We start from the raw sequence: 16,013 nt of genomic DNA, 5'->3' as shown, positions 1-16,013 counted from the left end.
TGTGATTGTTCCCCAGGGAGTGATGGGTGCTGTGCGTGGGCTGCCGTGGGGACGGAGCAAGGCTGCTACAGGTGTCTCAGTCCCTGAGGCGGCTGGGACACTGGGTGACCAAGTTTCCCCCCCCCACCGCCTATGCCAGCATCCCCAAGTTGAGCACGCTGTAGGGGTGGTGAGTGACAAAACCGGCTCCCAGCCAGGACATGGCAGGGCTGATTCAGAGGGATGAAATGTGTCGTGTCCCACCAGCTCCAGGCCAGGGGGCTGGGTCGGGTGGCAGCCCCGCAGGGCTATTCCTTGCCCCCCATGCACGCTGCAGCCCGTGGGGCAAGCAGCACTGCTCAAGCACCTGCGGCAGCTCCTGCGCACCCGTGGGTGCTGGGGTGGGGGGAGACGGGACCGTCCTGCAAGAGGAGGCTGCAAAGAGCGTCCCACGGAGCCGAGACCCCTCTGCCCTCCGCGGGGGCTTGGTGCGGTAAACGAGGCTGAGAAAAACGCTTCTCCCGCGGCGGCCTAGGCCGTGCCCGCCGTGGGCGATACGGCCTCCTCCTATCGGCCCCCGCCACGGTGAGGGGCGCCTGGAGCCGCTGCCAGTCCCGGGGCTGCAGCCGAGGGGTTCGCGGGGTCTCCCCGCGCCGGGCGTTGCGCAAGGGGCGGCCGGCCCGCCCCGGGCACCGCCCCGGGCACCGCCCCGCCCGCCGGTGGGCACGGCCGGGCCTGCCCCCTCCTCCTCCTCCTCCTCCCGCCCCTCCGCCGCCCGCCTCCGCGCCGCGATTTGCCGGTGCCGGCTCCGCCCGTTGCCCGCGCGGCCCCGGCCGAGGGGCGCGTTCAAACACGGCGAGGGAAGGAGCGGGGAGAGGAGCCGAGCGGGACCGCAGCGCCGCCGGCATGGTGAGTGCGGGCCCAGGGCGCTCCCGGGGCGCTCCCGTGAGCCCCCCCGCGGTGCGCTCCGGTTCGCGTCCCGGTTCGCCTCGATGCGCCTCCCGGGGAACCCCGATGCGCCCCCGCGGGGCGTCTGCCGGTGCCCCCCCCCCTCCCCCGGTGCTCTCCGCCGCGCGGCGCTTTGTCCCGGGCTGCGGCGCGCTCTGCCCGGGCCGGCCCCGCGGACCGACCTTCCCCTCCGCCTCCTCCGTGCCGGAAATTCCGGCCGGGATCGGCGGGGGCGCGCGGGGGGGGCTGCGAGGAGGAGGGTGCGGGTTCCCCGCAGCCCCGCGGGTTCTCGTCCGGAGCGGGTGGGAAAGGGTTTGTGGCCGCGTCCTGCCCGGGCAGGGCTCGGCGGGGGCACGGCTGGGGCTGGGACCGGAGCTCATCCGCCACTCCGGGAAGGAGCCGGGCGGGAAGGAGCCAGGCTGGCCAGACCGGTGTTTTGCCGCCTGGGGGGTGACACCCTTCCCGCCGCAGGCAGGACACCTTCGGGTTCCCCCGGCGCTTCCCAAACCTCCCACAACCTGACCTACTTCCTCGGCCGACTGTGCCGGGAGGAGCCACTGCGGGGCTCGGCCGAGCTGCTCCCGAGGATGCCCCAGTGCCGGGGGCTGGATGCGGTGAGCTTCCCCCCACGGGGACATCCATGTCCCTCATCCCAGCGCACAACTGGTAGCACCACAGGCAGCCCAGATCCTCCCAAAGGATCCATCCCTGCTGCCCTTCGTGTGGTGCCGATACCTGGAGCAGGTGCTGGGCTCGCAGAGGGAGGTGACAGCGCAGGCCGGGAGCTGTCAGACAGGTTTGTGCGTGGCAGCAATTAAAAGCGGGGTGTTTGTTTACCTGGTGCGTGGTGCTGAGAACCAGGACAGCTTCCTGGGTGTAACCCGGCGCAGGAGCCCTCGGCAGGGCTGGGAGCCACGGCGGGGGGTCTGCCTGGCCCCTGCCACGTCCCCTCCGCCAGGGCTGCCCGCAGAGGGCTGCGAGCACCATCATTTCCCCCCTGGGGAGCCAGAGCTGAGCTTGAAGGCATTTTCCCGTCCTTCCTCCCCAGCCACCTGCGCAGGAAGCTGCATTGTCCTGTGTGCATCCTGCCCCTTCCCACGATCTCTGGCCACGGGGTCTTTCACACGCACGTAGCAGCTGAGCTGTGGCCGCCTCATCCCTGCCCAGTGTTGGGCTGGGAGCACCTGCAGATGCAGCAGGGCCATGGGGAGTGTTTGGGAATTTGCCCTGCATGGGGCAGGAGCCCGTGCTGGGCGGAAAGAGTCCCCGTGGGGCAGGAGAGATGCTCATCTCCTGCGAACCCGAGGGAGGCTGAGCCAATGACCCAGGACTGTGCATCCCCAGCATAATTTTGGGGAGGGCTCTGGAGTGTGTCTGGACGGTGGGGTCCTGGCGGGGTGGCTCGGTGCCACCAGGCCGGGCTGGCACCCAGCCCAGGCAGGTGCTGCCGGCTCCTGAACTCGCCCGCCTGGCTGGGCGGCAGGTGCCTGTTTTGGTGTCGGCCCCGGCCCCGGGCGGGAGGTGGGGTTGGGTGTGGGAGGGAGGCGCTCTGCCGTGGGGGGGGCGGCAGCGGGGAGCCCCCGCCCCGCTGTGGCTTGCCCGGTGCTGTGCTGTGCCCGGTGCCCTGCTCGCTTGGCTCCCGGGTCCCCCGGGGACCTGGCAGGTCCCTCCCAGCACCAAGAACCCATGTTGGTCCCTGGGGCCAGCTGGGAAAGGGGGTGCCTGGGGGCTCAAAGTCCCAGCTGCCTGGCATTGCTGACTTTGTCTCTCCTCCAGCAGTGCTGGTACCGGGCTTTTCTCTAATTCTCCATGGCAGCAGCACAGGGTCCTGTGACCTGTGAGCCTGACACCCGCGTTCTTGGCACCTACCTCTCCTCGGAGTCCGTCGGTGTTGTTGGCAGCATGGGCAGCGTGGGCAGCCTGGTGGAGAAGCAGGATCTGTCCCCCCTGGAGCTGCGGGCCCCGCTGGGGGGCTCGCGGGGGCTTCGGCAGCCCGATGGCTTGCTGCGGAAGGGGCCGAGCCAGCGGGAGCTCTTCAGCTACCTGCACGGGGCCAAGAAGGAGACGCGGTTGGAGCGGAAGCACCAGACATCGGGCGCCTGCTACAAGCGGGACTATGAGAGTGACCGTGAGAACCGGTCCCCTGAGCGCTGCTCCCGCGAGCATCACCGTGGGGCCGACTTCTCCAAGAGCTCCCTTCCTGAGAGGGGCCGCTTCGACAAGGTGAGGTGGCTGTGGGTGCCATGCTGGGCCCTGAAATACATCCGAGAGGGGATGGGGCTGGAGGAGAATGGTCCATGCCCAGGGTGGGATATGGGGATTTGGGGATGTCTGAGGATATGGGGCTGGGAATGAGTGGGCTCTCCCTGGCTTGGGGCCCCTGTGTGTGCTGGTGGGGGCTATTGGGCTCATCCTGACCCCACTCTTGTTTTTCAGTGCCGTATCAGGCCCTCAGCCTTCAAGGCAGTAGCCGGGAAGGGGCTGGTCTCCATGCAGGGCTTGTCCTCGTCCAAGGGGCAGAAGCTGTCCAAGAGCAACGGGAGCCTGCACACGCTGCTGTCGCAGAGCAGCACTGCGGCCTCCCAGCAGGGCCCAGTCCGCACTCACCTGCTCCATGCCATCAGTCTGGATGAGGCCTCTGACTCCAGCCACAACTCCATCCAGAGCTTCCCTTCCTATGGCTCCCGCCTCAAGCCTGCCCAGAGCCAGTTCAGCGCCTCCATGGGCCACATCAACCACATCGGGGGCTCCTTGGACAGGGTGTCTCGAAGCCCCAGGGACCCCTTGGCCCCCGAGAAGGCACCCCTGTCCTGCAAAAGCATGGCCACGCTGAGCCGGCTGCAGAGCCCCGGGGAGCCCCCGCCACCCTACGAGTTCACCTACTCGCTGGAGGACGCGGTGAAGCAGCTGGAGGACCGGCTGCATGAGACGGGAGGAGAGCTGCGGCAGCTCAAGAGGAGCCTTAGTGAGACTGAAGACCCTTTCACACAGGTGAGCCGTGGAGATGGGGCTGTGCTGGGTGTGGGGCCATGGTGCCTGTGGGGAGGGAGCTGTGAAGGAGCCCGTGTCCTGCCATGGTGGGTGATGGGCTGGGAATGTCTAAGCATGGGAGGACCCAACATCACAGGACCTTCTGGGATCCCTCCCTGGGGCTGCCCTGCCCAGGTGCACGCTGTGGACCCTCACCAGCGTCTGCCTGTGCTGGCAGGTGTTTGAGGACAAGCAGCGGCTGTGGCTGGATGAGCTGGAGGATCTGAAGCAGATGTACATGGCCAGGCTGCAGCAGGTGACACAGCAGGCACAGCGTGGGCAGCGGGCGCTGCAGCTGCAGCTCTACAAGGCGCAGCAGGAGAAGAAGCGGCTGCAGGAGGAGCTGAGCATGCAGCAGTGCCAGTGTGAGGAGGCCAAGCTCCGGCAGTCCCAGGGCGAGCGCGTCAGCCCCAAGCTGGAAGAGACCAAGTGGGAGGTGAGTCCCCGTCCTGCTCTCTCTGTTGCCACCCTCCTGGCTGTGGAGCCAGGACGGGGGCAGCGGTTCCCTGCTCTAGTGTCACTTGTGGCCACAGGACAGAGGGGATGAGCCAGACGTGATGCTCATGGTCTCTCAGGGATGCTGTGGTGACAACCTGGGGTGATGCCACCCCTGGAGTGCTGCTCCTCTAACCGTCACCCCTTGTCCGTGTACCGCAGGTGTGCCAGAAGGCAGCGGAGATCTCTTTGCTGAAGCAGCAGCTCCGGGACACCCAGGAGGAGATGGCTCAGAAGCTGGGGGAGATCTTCAGCCTGAAGACACAGCTACGGGAGGCCAAGGCAGAGGTCCAGGCCAGGGACTCCCAGCTGGCACAACTGGCAGACTCTCTCCAGAGACCCCCAGAGCCTGGCACCTCGCTGCCGCTGGGCGATGACCCCATGCCGGTGTGCCAGGACTTCCCTGGCTGCGAAACTGATGATTCCAAGTGCCGCGGCCTTCACAGCGACACGGCGGAACCCCTGGAGCGGCAGGTGGAGTGGCTGTGGGCAGAGCTGTTGCGGGAGCGGCGCCAGGGCCAGCTGCAGGCTGTGAACTTTGAGCTGGAGAGGAAAACCTGGCAGGAGGAGAAGGAGAAGGTGCTGCGGTACCAGCGGGAGCTCCAGGCCAGCTACATGGAGATGTACCACCGGAGCCAGGCGCTGGAGCGGGAGCTGCGGCAGCTGCGGTCAGAGCCCAGGGACGTCGGGGCTGACACGCCGTGGATCGAACGGGTGGAGTCCTCCAAGATCTGAGTGGCAGGATGCCTGCGGGACTGTGAAGGGGGAAGGTCTCTTGCTGCTGCAATGGGACGATCTCAGGGTCTGCACAAGGACCGGCCGCTCAGCGCTGCCCTGGGGCGAAGGACTGATTGCGACAAGGGAGCTTTTCCTTCTTGCAGCACTTCGGGCCCTTCGGGGGGGAGTCTCTGGAGACGGAGGGGCCACCTGTGCCAGGGTGGGGGGGTCTTGCATGTGCCCCGTGCTCTGAGTGCAGGAGCGTTTGCCCTGTGAGACATTCCCTGTCCCTCCTGTTCTGCTGCTCCATTCCCTACAACCCAGTAACTTCGTGTCTTGCTAAGGGGAGGCTCAAGCTCCATCCCCAGCCCCGCTGGCTGCAGTGGCCACCCTGCCCGTGCGGTGCCTGGAGCTGGCGGGGTGGCGGTGCCCTGTGCCTGCGCTGGTGGAGGCACGGGAGGAAAGGCAGGCAGGTGCTGGTGCTGCTGGGAGGGGGACAGCTGCCCCAACGCCTCTGCTCTGGTTTTCCATGGCAGCAGCATCGTGGCCGCTCTGTAACGGAGGGTGGTTAATGCAGCTTCCCTGAGGGACCCCGGAGCTGAGAGGGGTGACTTGTGCAAGGAGGGATGGGACCCAGGTGCTCTGCCATGCTGGAGGCCTTTGGGGAGGGGAAGGAGGACTGGGCTGGGGTGTCCCCACGCGGGGTGACGGGCCGCTGAGCCGGGCCGGTGCTGCGGGAAGCCAGGGCGAGCAGCGCTGCGCGGAGCCCCGCGCCGGGACCGCGCCCGGCCCCACTCCGCTCGCCTTCCCTGCAATAAACCCGGATTTCATTCTTCGGCCTCTGCTTCCTCCGGCGCGGCGCGGGGTCCGGGGTTTTCAGCCGCGCCAAGTGCGGGGAGGCGGCCCGGGGCTGGCAGAAAAACCCGTCGGGACATCGCAGCAGCTGAGTCACGGCACGGCCGGGCCCGGTCCGACCGGCCGGTCCCCGCGGGGGCGGCTGAAGAGCCCGGGGCGGCGCCGAGGGACAGGCCTCACCCTCCCCCCCCCCCCCCAATGGTTTAACCTGGCCAAATCGCTCCCCCTTCGGCCGCGAAATGGTTTACTCCTCCCCCCGTCCCCGGGCGGGCCGGTGCGCGAGCGCCCCCTGTCGGCGCGGCGGCCCCGCACACGCGCCCAGCCGGTTGCGATCGGGTCCCCGCCACTCGCCGGTACCACGTCCTACAAACACCGCAAACACCTTTATTCACAGCGCTCAGCGCCCCCACGGACAGCGGGGGCACATCCCCGCCCACCCCGGGGTCCCCACAAACGGGGGACACATCCCCGCCCCACCCCACAGTCCATTCACAGCGGCAGAGGCAGAGCCGCCACCTCCTCCAGACACTCATCGTAGCTCTCCTGATACTCCTCGTGGGGCTTGATCATGATCACGCAGGTCGGGCGCTTTGAGCCGGCTGCAGCTCCCAGGTCCTGCGGGAACAGTGTGAGGTCATGAGGGAGGCTGGAGGCACAGGGTCCCCCCGAGGGGAGGCCTGACTGGCCAACACGCTCCATGCCCCACTCCAACACAGCGAAGACATCTCCAACAGTCCCTCAACCCTCCAGACTCGTGCTGGGTTTAAGAGCCCTTTTCCCAGCTTGCCTCCTACACCCTGCACTGGCACCTGTACTCCTGCCCTAGCGCAGGGAGCCACAGCCTATCCGAAAGACACAGACCCCCCCAGCTTCCAGTCTACCAACAACCAACACCGCACCTTGGCCGGTGTCTCGTTTCCGCAAGCAGCCAAGCCCCAGCTCAGATCTAAGGTGGGAAAATTCACTCTGGTTGTGTCCCAGAAATCTCCCATCCCCAAATGCTGCAGGGACTTAACCGGGGGAAAAGATGCTGTGGTGCCACAGTGAAACACTCCTGCATCCGCACCGTGACTGCTTGTCCCTGCTGCGCCCCGGCCCCCGCGAGGCACCGGGTGCTTTACCCAGGCACCAGGTCTGTGTCTTTCTGGGGCTGCCCACCGGGCTCCCTCTCGCTGCAGCTGGATCCTCCCGGCGGTGCAGCCCCAGCCCCTCACCGATTTGGAAGGGACGTATGCGTAGGGGAGGCTCCTGTCCTCGCACATGATGGGGATGTGGCAGTACACATCGATAGGCAGCGTGTCGCCGGCCAGCACCGTGATCCTGCGGGGAAAGTCCGTGTCAGCGGCCGGGCCGAGACGGGCCACGGCGGGGCAGCGGGGCTGGGGCAGCGCTTACCCCTTCTCGCCCTTGTTGATGAACTTCTGGACCTCCTTCACACCGCGACGGATCTGTTTGTGCTTGGCCGCTGCAAGAGAAACACACCGTGAGGGGGCTGCGCCGCCGCGGCCCGGTCCCCGCCATGCCCCGGTCCCCGCCATGCCCCGGTCCCCGCCATGCCCCGGTCCCCGCCAAACCTTTCCTGATGCACTTGTAGAGCTTGCGCGTCAGCTTGCGGGAGGCGAGCGGCTGGGCGATGGGGTTCAGGAAGTCGAGCTGCTCCCGGTACGATCGCTCGGGGGTTCCCTCCGCATCGGCCGCCTCCGGCTGCTTCTCCCGCGCCATGGCCCCGCCGCCCCGCGCCGCCGCTTCCGGGGCACGCGCTGACCGGTAGGTGTCACTCAGGGCCATCAGCCAATCGGCAACCCTGCCAGGCGCTGCCCGCCCACCGCGCCAGCCAATAGCAAGCGGCGTCTTCCCGCCCCCGCGGGCTTCAGGTCTCTCCCGCACCTCTCCCTCTTCCCCTCACCTCTCCCTCTTCCCCTCACCGGCCGCGGGTCGCGGTGTCAAACACGCGGGGACAGGATTTCAACATGGGCCTTTACTGGGTGCTGCCAGCAATGGCCCAGCCGGTGGGAGAGGCCGGGCCCCCCTCACGGCCTGAGGCGGCTCGGACGGGTAACGCTCAACTCAGTGCAAACCGCAACACAGCAACAGTGCGAACGGACCGAAGGCTTTGGACAACACAGCATTCCCACAGCACCCCGCGGACGGCCAGGCACCTTCCAGCCCTGCTTCGTGCCAGCTGCTCACAATGATGAGTTTCTCCCTTTTTTTGTGTGTGTCCCAGGCAATCTTTTCTCACTGCAGGGCTACACTGCTGCTTTTCCCCATGAGAAAGGAGGTTTCTTTCCTGGTGCTCCTCCTAGAAACCACTTTGCCCCTCGTCCCGCCGCCCTGGCAGGTGCACTGGGGGATAACTAGGTCTGCTGCAGGCCACAGTGCAGTGGCAGCACATCCAAGCCCCAGGAGACCTCTTGAACTAGGGAGACAACACTGCGCCAACACAAACAGGGCTCCGACGTGGCTTGTTACCTTCTCCCCCACCCCAGCTGGTCCCTTGGGCACAGGAGGGCTTCAGCCAACATCTGCAGCTGCTGCAGGACCTCTCGCTGCATCTCCATGGCCATGCGGTACACGTGGTGGTCGCAGCTGTTGTACATCATTGCATTCTGGAACATGAGCATGAGGTCGCGCTGGAACTGGATCATGGACTGAATGTGTCCCTTTGACAATCTTCTCTTTATGCTGGTTAAATCCATGGGTCTACAAAAGATAGAAAGAAGGAGAATTAAATTGCAACCCACAGCCAGGTATTCTTCAGGCTCTGCATGAACGCGCTTGTTCTCATTTCAGCCTGGCCCTGAAAGCACAGCTACTTTCAATCAATTTTATTGCTCAGGACAAAAAGGGGGAGCAAGAAATGTTTTTCTTCTAAGTCAGACAAAAGTAAGTTTAGCCAATGCGACACCTGCTATCCAATCAACTTGGGAGGTCATTAGCAGTCACCTCTAAAAAAAAAATTGATGTTGAGCTCCAGCACAAGGCAAGCAGAGCGATTCCAGTAATTAGTCTTCATGAAGTCAGGCTAGGTCTTAGTGGAGAAAGAAAAGTTACTAAAATAGGTATCTATTATAATACCTTAAAATCAAATGGTGCCACTAGCAAAAATAGCAGTGCTGAGAAGAGGAACATGATGGAGAATAAATATTACTTCCCTTATTTTGACAGAATGAGAAAATGAATGGCTGCAGACAGGACAGCTGTGACTAGAATAGAATATGAGTCAGCTCTGAAAAATACCCTTAATCTCTCTGGGAAATATTCTTATGACCCACTTCTCCACTGAGAATAAAACATCTGGGGAACAAGCAGTGGATGAGGAGAGGGTATCGACCGAGGCACCGTGGGGAGAGGAGGTGGTTGAGCTGCAGAAGCTGAATCCCCTGCTCACAGCTGCATGGATCCTGCCTGGAGCATGTCAGCCATGCAATGACGGCAAAGCTTCCAGGTTCTAACCACCTGGAAGGGAGTTTTAATAGAAAAAAATCAGTGGGAGATGCTGGCAACAGCCAGACTCTGGAAAAGGAGGAAGGAAACCATCCCACTCACCCTTTGGAAACCAGAGGAGATGGAAAAAAACAGAGAGGAATCAAGTAGTGAGTGCATCCTCCCCAAACTCACCTCTTCACCACATCCCTGTATCCAGGGGCTTGTTTCTCTGACACTGCCTTCAGGAACGGGCCGCTGTATCTACAGGGACAAGCACGAAGAATAACCGCTGTCTGCCTCTCCACCTCAGACAACATCCCAACATCCCAGTGCTTGCTTCTCCCTACTTGCCCTGATGGCCACAGCCAGCTGTGCCAGCTGTGTAGGGAGCAACATTCAGGCTCTTGCCATATGAAGCAGAAGAAATAAATCTGCAGTGTTCTCTCCAGCTTTGCAGCATCCGGCTGTTCCTGCTGCAAAGGCAGCCAGAAGCAAAGCCACGGAGAGACAAGGCAGCTTGAGATGGCTGTTGTGGAGGGGGGACAAGGGCTGGTGACACAGGAATTTGAGGTCAGGGTGATGCGTTCAGGAGCCACATCAATCCTACCCTTTGCCCCCACCTACCTGTGGCTGGCTATCATCTTCCAGATGGACAACAGAGTCCTTTTGAAGAGCAATCGCTGCAGGGGGTTTTCCCAGCTCAGCTGCACCCTGTGGAGGGAAGACATCGCCACATCATCACACTTGAGACAACGTAGGAGGTGGCAATTCTGCAAGCACCCACCACATCCAGGTGGATGAAGCTCAGAGACCCTTCGCTGTAGCTGTGCAAAGCCTCTCAGAGTGAGATGGTAGGAGCGTTCTGCGTCTGAATGTGCAACTGGATGTCCAGAATGCAGGAAGATGCAGGTAGAAACAAGATATGAGCTGAGCAGCTCTAAAAGGCAGGATCAAATTGCACAGAAAAGCTCATGCTACTCTGAAGTTCAAACTTTACCGAGGTGGTTTTTATTCAGTTTTCCATCCCAATAAACCACCGTATTCCTTTGAAAGGCAGCCCAGGCGATCACACACATGGCAGAACCTGCATGGGACTGACGCCTGCACCTGCCTAAAGGGGGTTGGTGATGCCTCGCTTGGGAGCTGGACCGGATGCTGCCTGACAAAGTGTGATGCTCAGCTTACGCAAGGCCCAGCTGCCTTGAGAAAACATGCATTTTCTATTTAATCTCTTCTTTAATCTCTGCTCTTCTCACTTCAGCTTAGGTTCAATGCCCAAAAATGCTGGCAGACCCACAGAGACAGCACAAGTTACCTCCTGCCCTCCTGTTCTCCTCTCACTTTCCCGGAGGTGACCAGTGCCACACACTTGTTCTCACGTAAGATGGAAAACAACTGTGTTCTGCTGCATCTGCACGAGAGCAGACCGAACTACTTACAGCTGCGTGTTGACAGGGCTCATGGAGTCCTGCACGGGGGCTGCAGAGGTGCTGCCGCTGTCATTCTGATCCTGGGCCTGACTGCTCATCTCTTGTGGTTGCACCTCACCTAAAGCTTGTTCTCCAGGTGTCTCTTGAGTTTTGTCCTGAAGAGCACAGAGGGAAAGGGAGATATGGCTAAAATGGCAGCTTATCACCTGAATTATTTATCTACAAGGCCACTTGCAGCGCATTCCCTCCCTGTGTGCAGTCTCAACTGGGAACTAGCTCACTCTGTTATTCTGGAGGATGATGTTTGACCCTGTTCAGACCTTCACTGTGCCGTCCAGCGCTCCAGTGAAAGCTGGGTCTGATCTCCTCGATCAGAGCTGCCTCTGGCTAATACAAACACTGCGGAGCTGACTGGTGCCTGGTGTTGTGTCTGTCTGCTTTTCTGGGAAGAGTCATGGATGTGAGAGGGCAATGGGGAGCTGAGGTAAGACTGCCTCAGGCTTGTTAAAGCTCAAAACACAGATAAGAGGATCCTCTAGAGTGCAACAAGGTTGTTTCCTCACAACCTCCTACATGAATATGACAGAGAACAGACTCAGCCAGGAAGGAGAGCGGTGCTGTTGGTGCAGTGATTTGCCAATAAAAGGCAGAGAGTGCAGGGAGCGGGGCTCTTTGGAGTCTAGAAGTGGGATTATGTGCAGGGGCAGCTGAGAATTCCTCAACAGCTCTGAAGCGTGGAGCAGACTCCTCAGGAAGAAAGTGGACGCTGTGCTGCGTTTGGCTGTGATCACTGGGAGAACTGCGCGGGAACTGCTGGGAATAACACCGTCCTGGCTGAACAGGTGAAATGCGAGAACCCTGAAAGTAATTTCTACCTCCACTGTCTACATTTGCAAGGGAACAAATATGAGTGTGGAACTGAGAAAATGGTGCTGTTCTTCTCCCGCGATGTCACCTGTCCCAGCAACACCTGGCAGGCTGGTGGGAGATCCCAGTCTCCCTAGTCACAGGACTGGTGCAAACCCAGGCTAGACAGTGCTGGCTTCAAGACATGACAGTCTCCAGGGGCAGATGGTTATTGCTGTCACAGCCACGTGGGCCTGAAACCAGCCAAGCTGTCTGCTGCGTAACACAGCAATTAGAACAAGGCAAGTATTCCAGTCTTGCCTCCAACCTGAGAGCAGACTGCCAGCTCTCATGAGTCACCTCTACACCGCCAAAGAGCAATGCCTCCAACTCACATCTGAGGGTTTGATCTGTAACAAGCTTCCTGTTCATGAAAATACATTTCCATACATAAAAACCCCATCCTTCCCTTCATACATTGCTTTTGCATTTCCCCCCTTGCTGTCTTCTCCTCTGTGTCCCCCATCTCCCCACTCAAAACCTGGGACTTCCCCATCTCTTCTAGAGATTATTTCCGTCACTGTCTCTTGTGTCTCATCCAGGACAGAGGCTCTCTTAGGACCAGCTCTCCCCTACCTCTCTTCCTGGGAAGTGTTCTTTCTCATCTTCTGCCAGGACACATAGTGGACTTTCCTCTGCTCCCGAGACTGCTGTCCCTGTGGTGTTTTCCTGGCCCTTGACATCTTCCCCATCATTTTGCTTCCCTGAGCCACAATAAACCCACCGAGTTTGTACTGACTCTGTGCTGCTAATGCGGAGAGGTTCCAACATCTGGGTTACCTGCAACAGAGATTTATTGCTTCAAATTGTGATGGCAAATGCAAGAAGAAATAAGCAGCACAGATGCTATTTTTGCTTTCACTCATGAAAGCCTTTCCATTTTTAGGAATCCTCGCAAAATCTTCTGATTATTAAAGTGTCAGTTCACTGACATCGCTGTGCTTCAGGCTGAGCTGTGTTTTGGCAAAGCTGCTGCCTGGTTGCTGTGTCAGCTTAAAATAAGAGGAAAGGCTCGGCTTGGAACAGGGAGCAAGTGAACACAGGGCACCCACTCCTTCCCCAGACGGGATGGTGGAGGCCCTGAAAACCCTCATGTTTCAGGAGGACCTGAACTACGCCACCCACCCTCCTGTCATCCAAACAGCTCTACCTCTGAGAAGAACTGGAGAAGACTGTCATCTTCACGTGGCGTCTCTGCCTTTTGGTAGTCTTCACCATCATCCTCCCAGAGAGGCTCACTGAAGTCCAGCTCGCAGTCCGCCTCTCGGCTGCTCTCCTCTAGCTTCCCCATGGCCACTTCTTCAGTATTCCTCCAGCTCCCCACGTCCAGATCCAGGCTTGAATCCCAGCTGAGGTGAGACTGGAAGTCGCTGTTCCTCTCTGACTCGCTGGTGGACTCTGTCTCAGACTCCCACCAGGCCCAGGCACGGCCCATCTGCAAACAAACATAGAGAGACAGCGATTTCTTTGTGCCCTGATCCAGAACCGCAAAGCTCAGCTCATTTCCTGACACCCTCGGAGAGCCAAAGCAAGGGAAGGGCTCTGAAGCGAGCAGCCTACGCCTGAGTCCACGCTTTGCAGCACGTGGCAGAGCTGTAGCTCTGCAACACTAACTGCCGTCAGAGCAACTGAATTTCAGGTCTTCTGGTGGTTCCGCTGTGCTGTGCTGTCCCCTGCCCATGAGTCCACGGGTCACTGTGCTCGGGGGATGCTGAGCTGGTTCAGAGCGTGTGGCTTTGCTGGATGCTACAGGTTTAAGGTGCCAAAGGCATCCAGCAGCAAGCTCAAACCAAGTCATCCACTCGTGAGCTGCTGACAGGTGTGAACAACTAGTGACAGCAAGGACGACACACTGCAGTTCCCTCTGCTGCCCCTTGAGAACTTTTAAAACTGGAAATAACTTACTACAAACCCTACAGACGCTTTGTTTTCAAAGTGACGGATGTGATTTAGCTGAATGGTGGTATCTTGTGTACCTGATCCAGAACGACAACCACACAGTCACACACTCATGGGACAGTTCTAGACATTTCAGAAAATAAAAGTTTGCATTCTCTTAAGAAGGAAGAAACCATTCATTTAATCTCTGTTTTGTTAGTCCATGCCTGTCTTTTAATGCACGAGTCCTGTATGATTTCTCTAAGTCTGGGGAACTGCTTGCAGAGTCACAGTAACAACAGTAAAAGCTGTTAGAAAAATCTGTATCTTGCCACTGAACTCAGCTGCCTGGACGCTGTACCTATGGAGAATTGTATGCATTAATTAGCAGTGTCTTTTGAGTTTTCATTTAATTATGTGCAACCTATTTTTCCAGAATTTTGAACAAGCGCATTTCTCACAGATTTCCTTTTGCATTCTCAGGACTGCCAGCGCAGCTACAAATACAGCTTACAGTGCATAACGGGGAGAAATAAGGAATCCGTTGGGTTTGGGATGAGAGAACTTGCTTGTTTATTTTATGAACTTAAAAGCTGAGCTAGGCTGTCCTTCTGGAGCCTCTTTCAAAGTGAACTTCAGCAGAAGCAGATAAAATTTGATGAGGTAAGAGATAACATTACCTGCTCTCAGCTTCCAGCTAGAGGAGTTGGACAAACTGTGATTTCATCTGCAGATGAACCCCACGCCTAAAGCGCTTCCTGCACCATCAGCAGAGCTGGCCGGACACGCAGAACCAGCCACCTCAGCTCAGCTGAAGAACAGAAAAGCTTTAGCCTAAGGTAATCCAAGTGTTTTAAAAATCAGGAAGCCCAGGGAACTTGGGCAAAAGCGTCAATTAAAAAGATCTGCGGCCTTATGTTGAGTTTTACTAAATCATGGAAGACTCAAGATGCCAGAGAGCAGAACAGCAGCATTAGTGCAAGACAAGCGAAATGAGTGAAATAATTACAGGCTGCTTAGTTCCACGCTAATTCTGTGCAAAAAATAAGGGACAAAATGATAGACTTCAACTTTTAATTAAAAACTGCCTGACAGTTCTTAATTATGTTGCCTACATAAGTCGCCAGCAAGGAATCATTATCAAATTGGAAACTTTTAGTTCGCTTTGCAGAGATCAGACACTGTACCACCCTCACTGAGATGAGGAAAAGCTGTTGGAAATAAAAAAGACAGCCTTTAAAAGGAACTTATATGTCAAAACAAGAAAAATGATAAAAGCCTGAGCTCTAGTAAATGAAATGTTGAATCCAGAATAAAGTAGGAAAAAAAAAAAAGAACAAAAAAAGAACAATTTGCTAAAGACATAAAAGCAAATAACAACAACAAACCTCATCAGAGCTGCCAGATGATCAGTGGGGTGACGCACGATCAGTGCCAAACATCTCGGCGGAAAATTAGGCCAGTTGGAAAAACCAAATTAATCATCATTATCAGCAGTTGCCACAGAGGAGATCACACCAGACTTTCTCTTGGGATGGGTCTGAGAGACGGTTTCTAATTAAAATGTCAACAGGGGAGGTTTTAGAACAATTTGAGGGACGGCGTAAACCTTAGAGCCTGGTGGGATTCACTCGGGAGTCCTAAAGAAGCTTAAGTATAACATGAGCAAAGCAATGCTCTGCGACCTGTCATTTCAATTAGCACAAGAAAAACAGAACAATGTGATTGTTGAATTTGTATGTAAAAGGGCAGAGCCTGAGCTCTGCGCTTAGGCAGATTAGAACAAAGTATTAGGAAAAACAGAATTAGCCAGAGCACGAGATGATGAACTGGGAAAGAGGCAGTGGGGCTCTGGAGAGAAAATCATGCCTTAGATTTTTAAAGACCTTACAAATCACTAAAGGCTATTAAAATGTCATGGGACAACAGAAAAGGCTCTTTGAGGGGAAACTACCTGGTTAAGAGAAGCAACTGAGGGTAGGAACACAGAGCAACACTTTCCACAACGAAAGCAAGTTACTGGTGGGCGCGATAAAGGTTTTATCATGTGCTGTAACTTTTGTGTGTTGAAAAACTGTTAAGTTTTTCAACACAAAGACGGGACAAAGGTGTTACAGGGGAGACGGAGCCAGATTCTTCTCAGCGTCCAACAGCGATGAGGGAGGGTAAGCACTGAGGTTATCCAGAGGTGTTAGGGAATCTCCATCCTTGGAGATGTTCAAAACTTGACAAGACTGAGCAGCCTGAGCTACCTTGAGCAGCAGGTTGGACGAGATGAACGTGCAGTCGTCCTTTCCAGCTTAGAATTATATAGTGGTTTGTGTTGGAAGGGACCTTTGAAGCTCC

The 16,013-nt window shown here is 58.1% G+C and overlaps 3 protein-coding genes across 6 annotated transcripts; 1 reads left to right on the top strand and 2 right to left on the bottom strand.

Moving 5' to 3' along the window:
• Positions 1 to 748: 748 nt before the first annotated feature.
• On the top strand, positions 749 to 5,442 carry N4BP3 (NEDD4 binding protein 3). 4 transcript variants are annotated; one of them, XM_065029546.1, is made up of 5 exons: positions 749 to 888; positions 2,707 to 3,150; positions 3,364 to 3,918; positions 4,136 to 4,393; positions 4,615 to 5,442. In XM_065029546.1, the coding sequence occupies exons 2-5, from the start codon at positions 2,737 to 2,739 to the stop codon at positions 5,185 to 5,187; spliced, it is 1,800 nt and encodes a 599-aa protein (XP_064885618.1). In that variant the 5' UTR covers positions 749 to 888; positions 2,707 to 2,736; the 3' UTR covers positions 5,188 to 5,442. The 4 variants fall into 4 exon arrangements, with proteins under 4 accessions (XP_064885618.1, XP_064885619.1, XP_064885622.1 ...); XM_065029547.1 differs by having other exon boundaries at positions 754 to 888; positions 2,704 to 3,150; XM_065029550.1 differs by having other exon boundaries at positions 765 to 888; positions 2,744 to 3,150; positions 4,615 to 5,367.
• A 946-nt stretch (positions 5,443 to 6,388) lies between these two features.
• Positions 6,389 to 7,805, bottom strand: NHP2 (NHP2 ribonucleoprotein). Its single transcript, XM_021288852.2, has 4 exons — positions 7,599 to 7,805; positions 7,420 to 7,489; positions 7,239 to 7,344; positions 6,389 to 6,639 (listed from the first exon to the last, which is right to left on the bottom strand). Exons 1-4 carry the CDS (start codon positions 7,744 to 7,746, stop codon positions 6,514 to 6,516), a joined length of 450 nt encoding a protein of 149 aa, XP_021144527.2. The 5' UTR covers positions 7,747 to 7,805; the 3' UTR covers positions 6,389 to 6,513.
• A 458-nt stretch (positions 7,806 to 8,263) lies between these two features.
• On the bottom strand, positions 8,264 to 15,196 carry LOC102098343 (bromodomain-containing protein 8). The gene is made up of 7 exons (XM_065029552.1): positions 15,056 to 15,196; positions 12,940 to 13,224; positions 12,366 to 12,569; positions 10,893 to 11,038; positions 10,078 to 10,164; positions 9,646 to 9,714; positions 8,264 to 8,727 (listed from the first exon to the last, which is right to left on the bottom strand). Exons 2-7 carry the CDS (start codon positions 13,222 to 13,224, stop codon positions 8,493 to 8,495), a joined length of 1,026 nt encoding a protein of 341 aa, XP_064885624.1. The 5' UTR covers positions 15,056 to 15,196; the 3' UTR covers positions 8,264 to 8,492.
• Between the last annotated feature and the right edge of the window lie 817 nt (positions 15,197 to 16,013).

The sequence above is a fragment of the Columba livia genome, chromosome 14, assembly GCF_036013475.1.
Source record: "Columba livia isolate bColLiv1 breed racing homer chromosome 14, bColLiv1.pat.W.v2, whole genome shotgun sequence".
Classification (NCBI taxonomy): domain Eukaryota; kingdom Metazoa; phylum Chordata; class Aves; order Columbiformes; family Columbidae; genus Columba; species Columba livia.
The sequence above is the reverse complement of the archived record's forward strand: the minus strand, read 5'-3'. Positions and strand labels throughout refer to the sequence as shown.

What these genes read in the sequence shown, in the direction of transcription:
- LOC102098343 (XM_065029552.1), bottom strand. Translation starts at nt 13,224, where the DNA reads ATGGGCCGTGCCTGGGCCTGGTGGGAGTCTGAGACAGAGTCCACCAGC. An exon ending in TTCTCCAGTTCTTCTCAGAG is followed by an intron (nt 12,570 to 12,939) that starts GTAGAGCTGTTT and finishes TCTCTGTTGCAG; the next exon opens with GTAACCCAGATGTTGGAACC. An exon ending in TACAGGGATGTGGTGAAGAG is followed by an intron (nt 8,728 to 9,645) that starts GTGAGTTTGGGG and finishes TATCTTTTGTAG; the next exon opens with ACCCATGGATTTAACCAGCA.
- NHP2 (XM_021288852.2), bottom strand. Translation starts at nt 7,746, where the DNA reads ATGGCGCGGGAGAAGCAGCCGGAGGCGGCCGATGCGGAGGGAACCCCC. An exon ending in CTACAAGTGCATCAGGAAAG is followed by an intron (nt 7,490 to 7,598) that starts GTTTGGCGGGGA and finishes TTTCTCTTGCAG; the next exon opens with CGGCCAAGCACAAACAGATC. An exon ending in ATCAACAAGGGCGAGAAGGG is followed by an intron (nt 7,345 to 7,419) that starts GTAAGCGCTGCC and finishes CTTTCCCCGCAG; the next exon opens with GATCACGGTGCTGGCCGGCG.
- N4BP3 (XM_065029546.1), top strand. Translation starts at nt 2,737, where the DNA reads ATGGCAGCAGCACAGGGTCCTGTGACCTGTGAGCCTGACACCCGCGTT. An exon ending in CTGAAGACCCTTTCACACAG is followed by an intron (nt 3,919 to 4,135) that starts GTGAGCCGTGGA and finishes CTGTGCTGGCAG; the next exon opens with GTGTTTGAGGACAAGCAGCG. An exon ending in TGGAAGAGACCAAGTGGGAG is followed by an intron (nt 4,394 to 4,614) that starts GTGAGTCCCCGT and finishes CGTGTACCGCAG; the next exon opens with GTGTGCCAGAAGGCAGCGGA.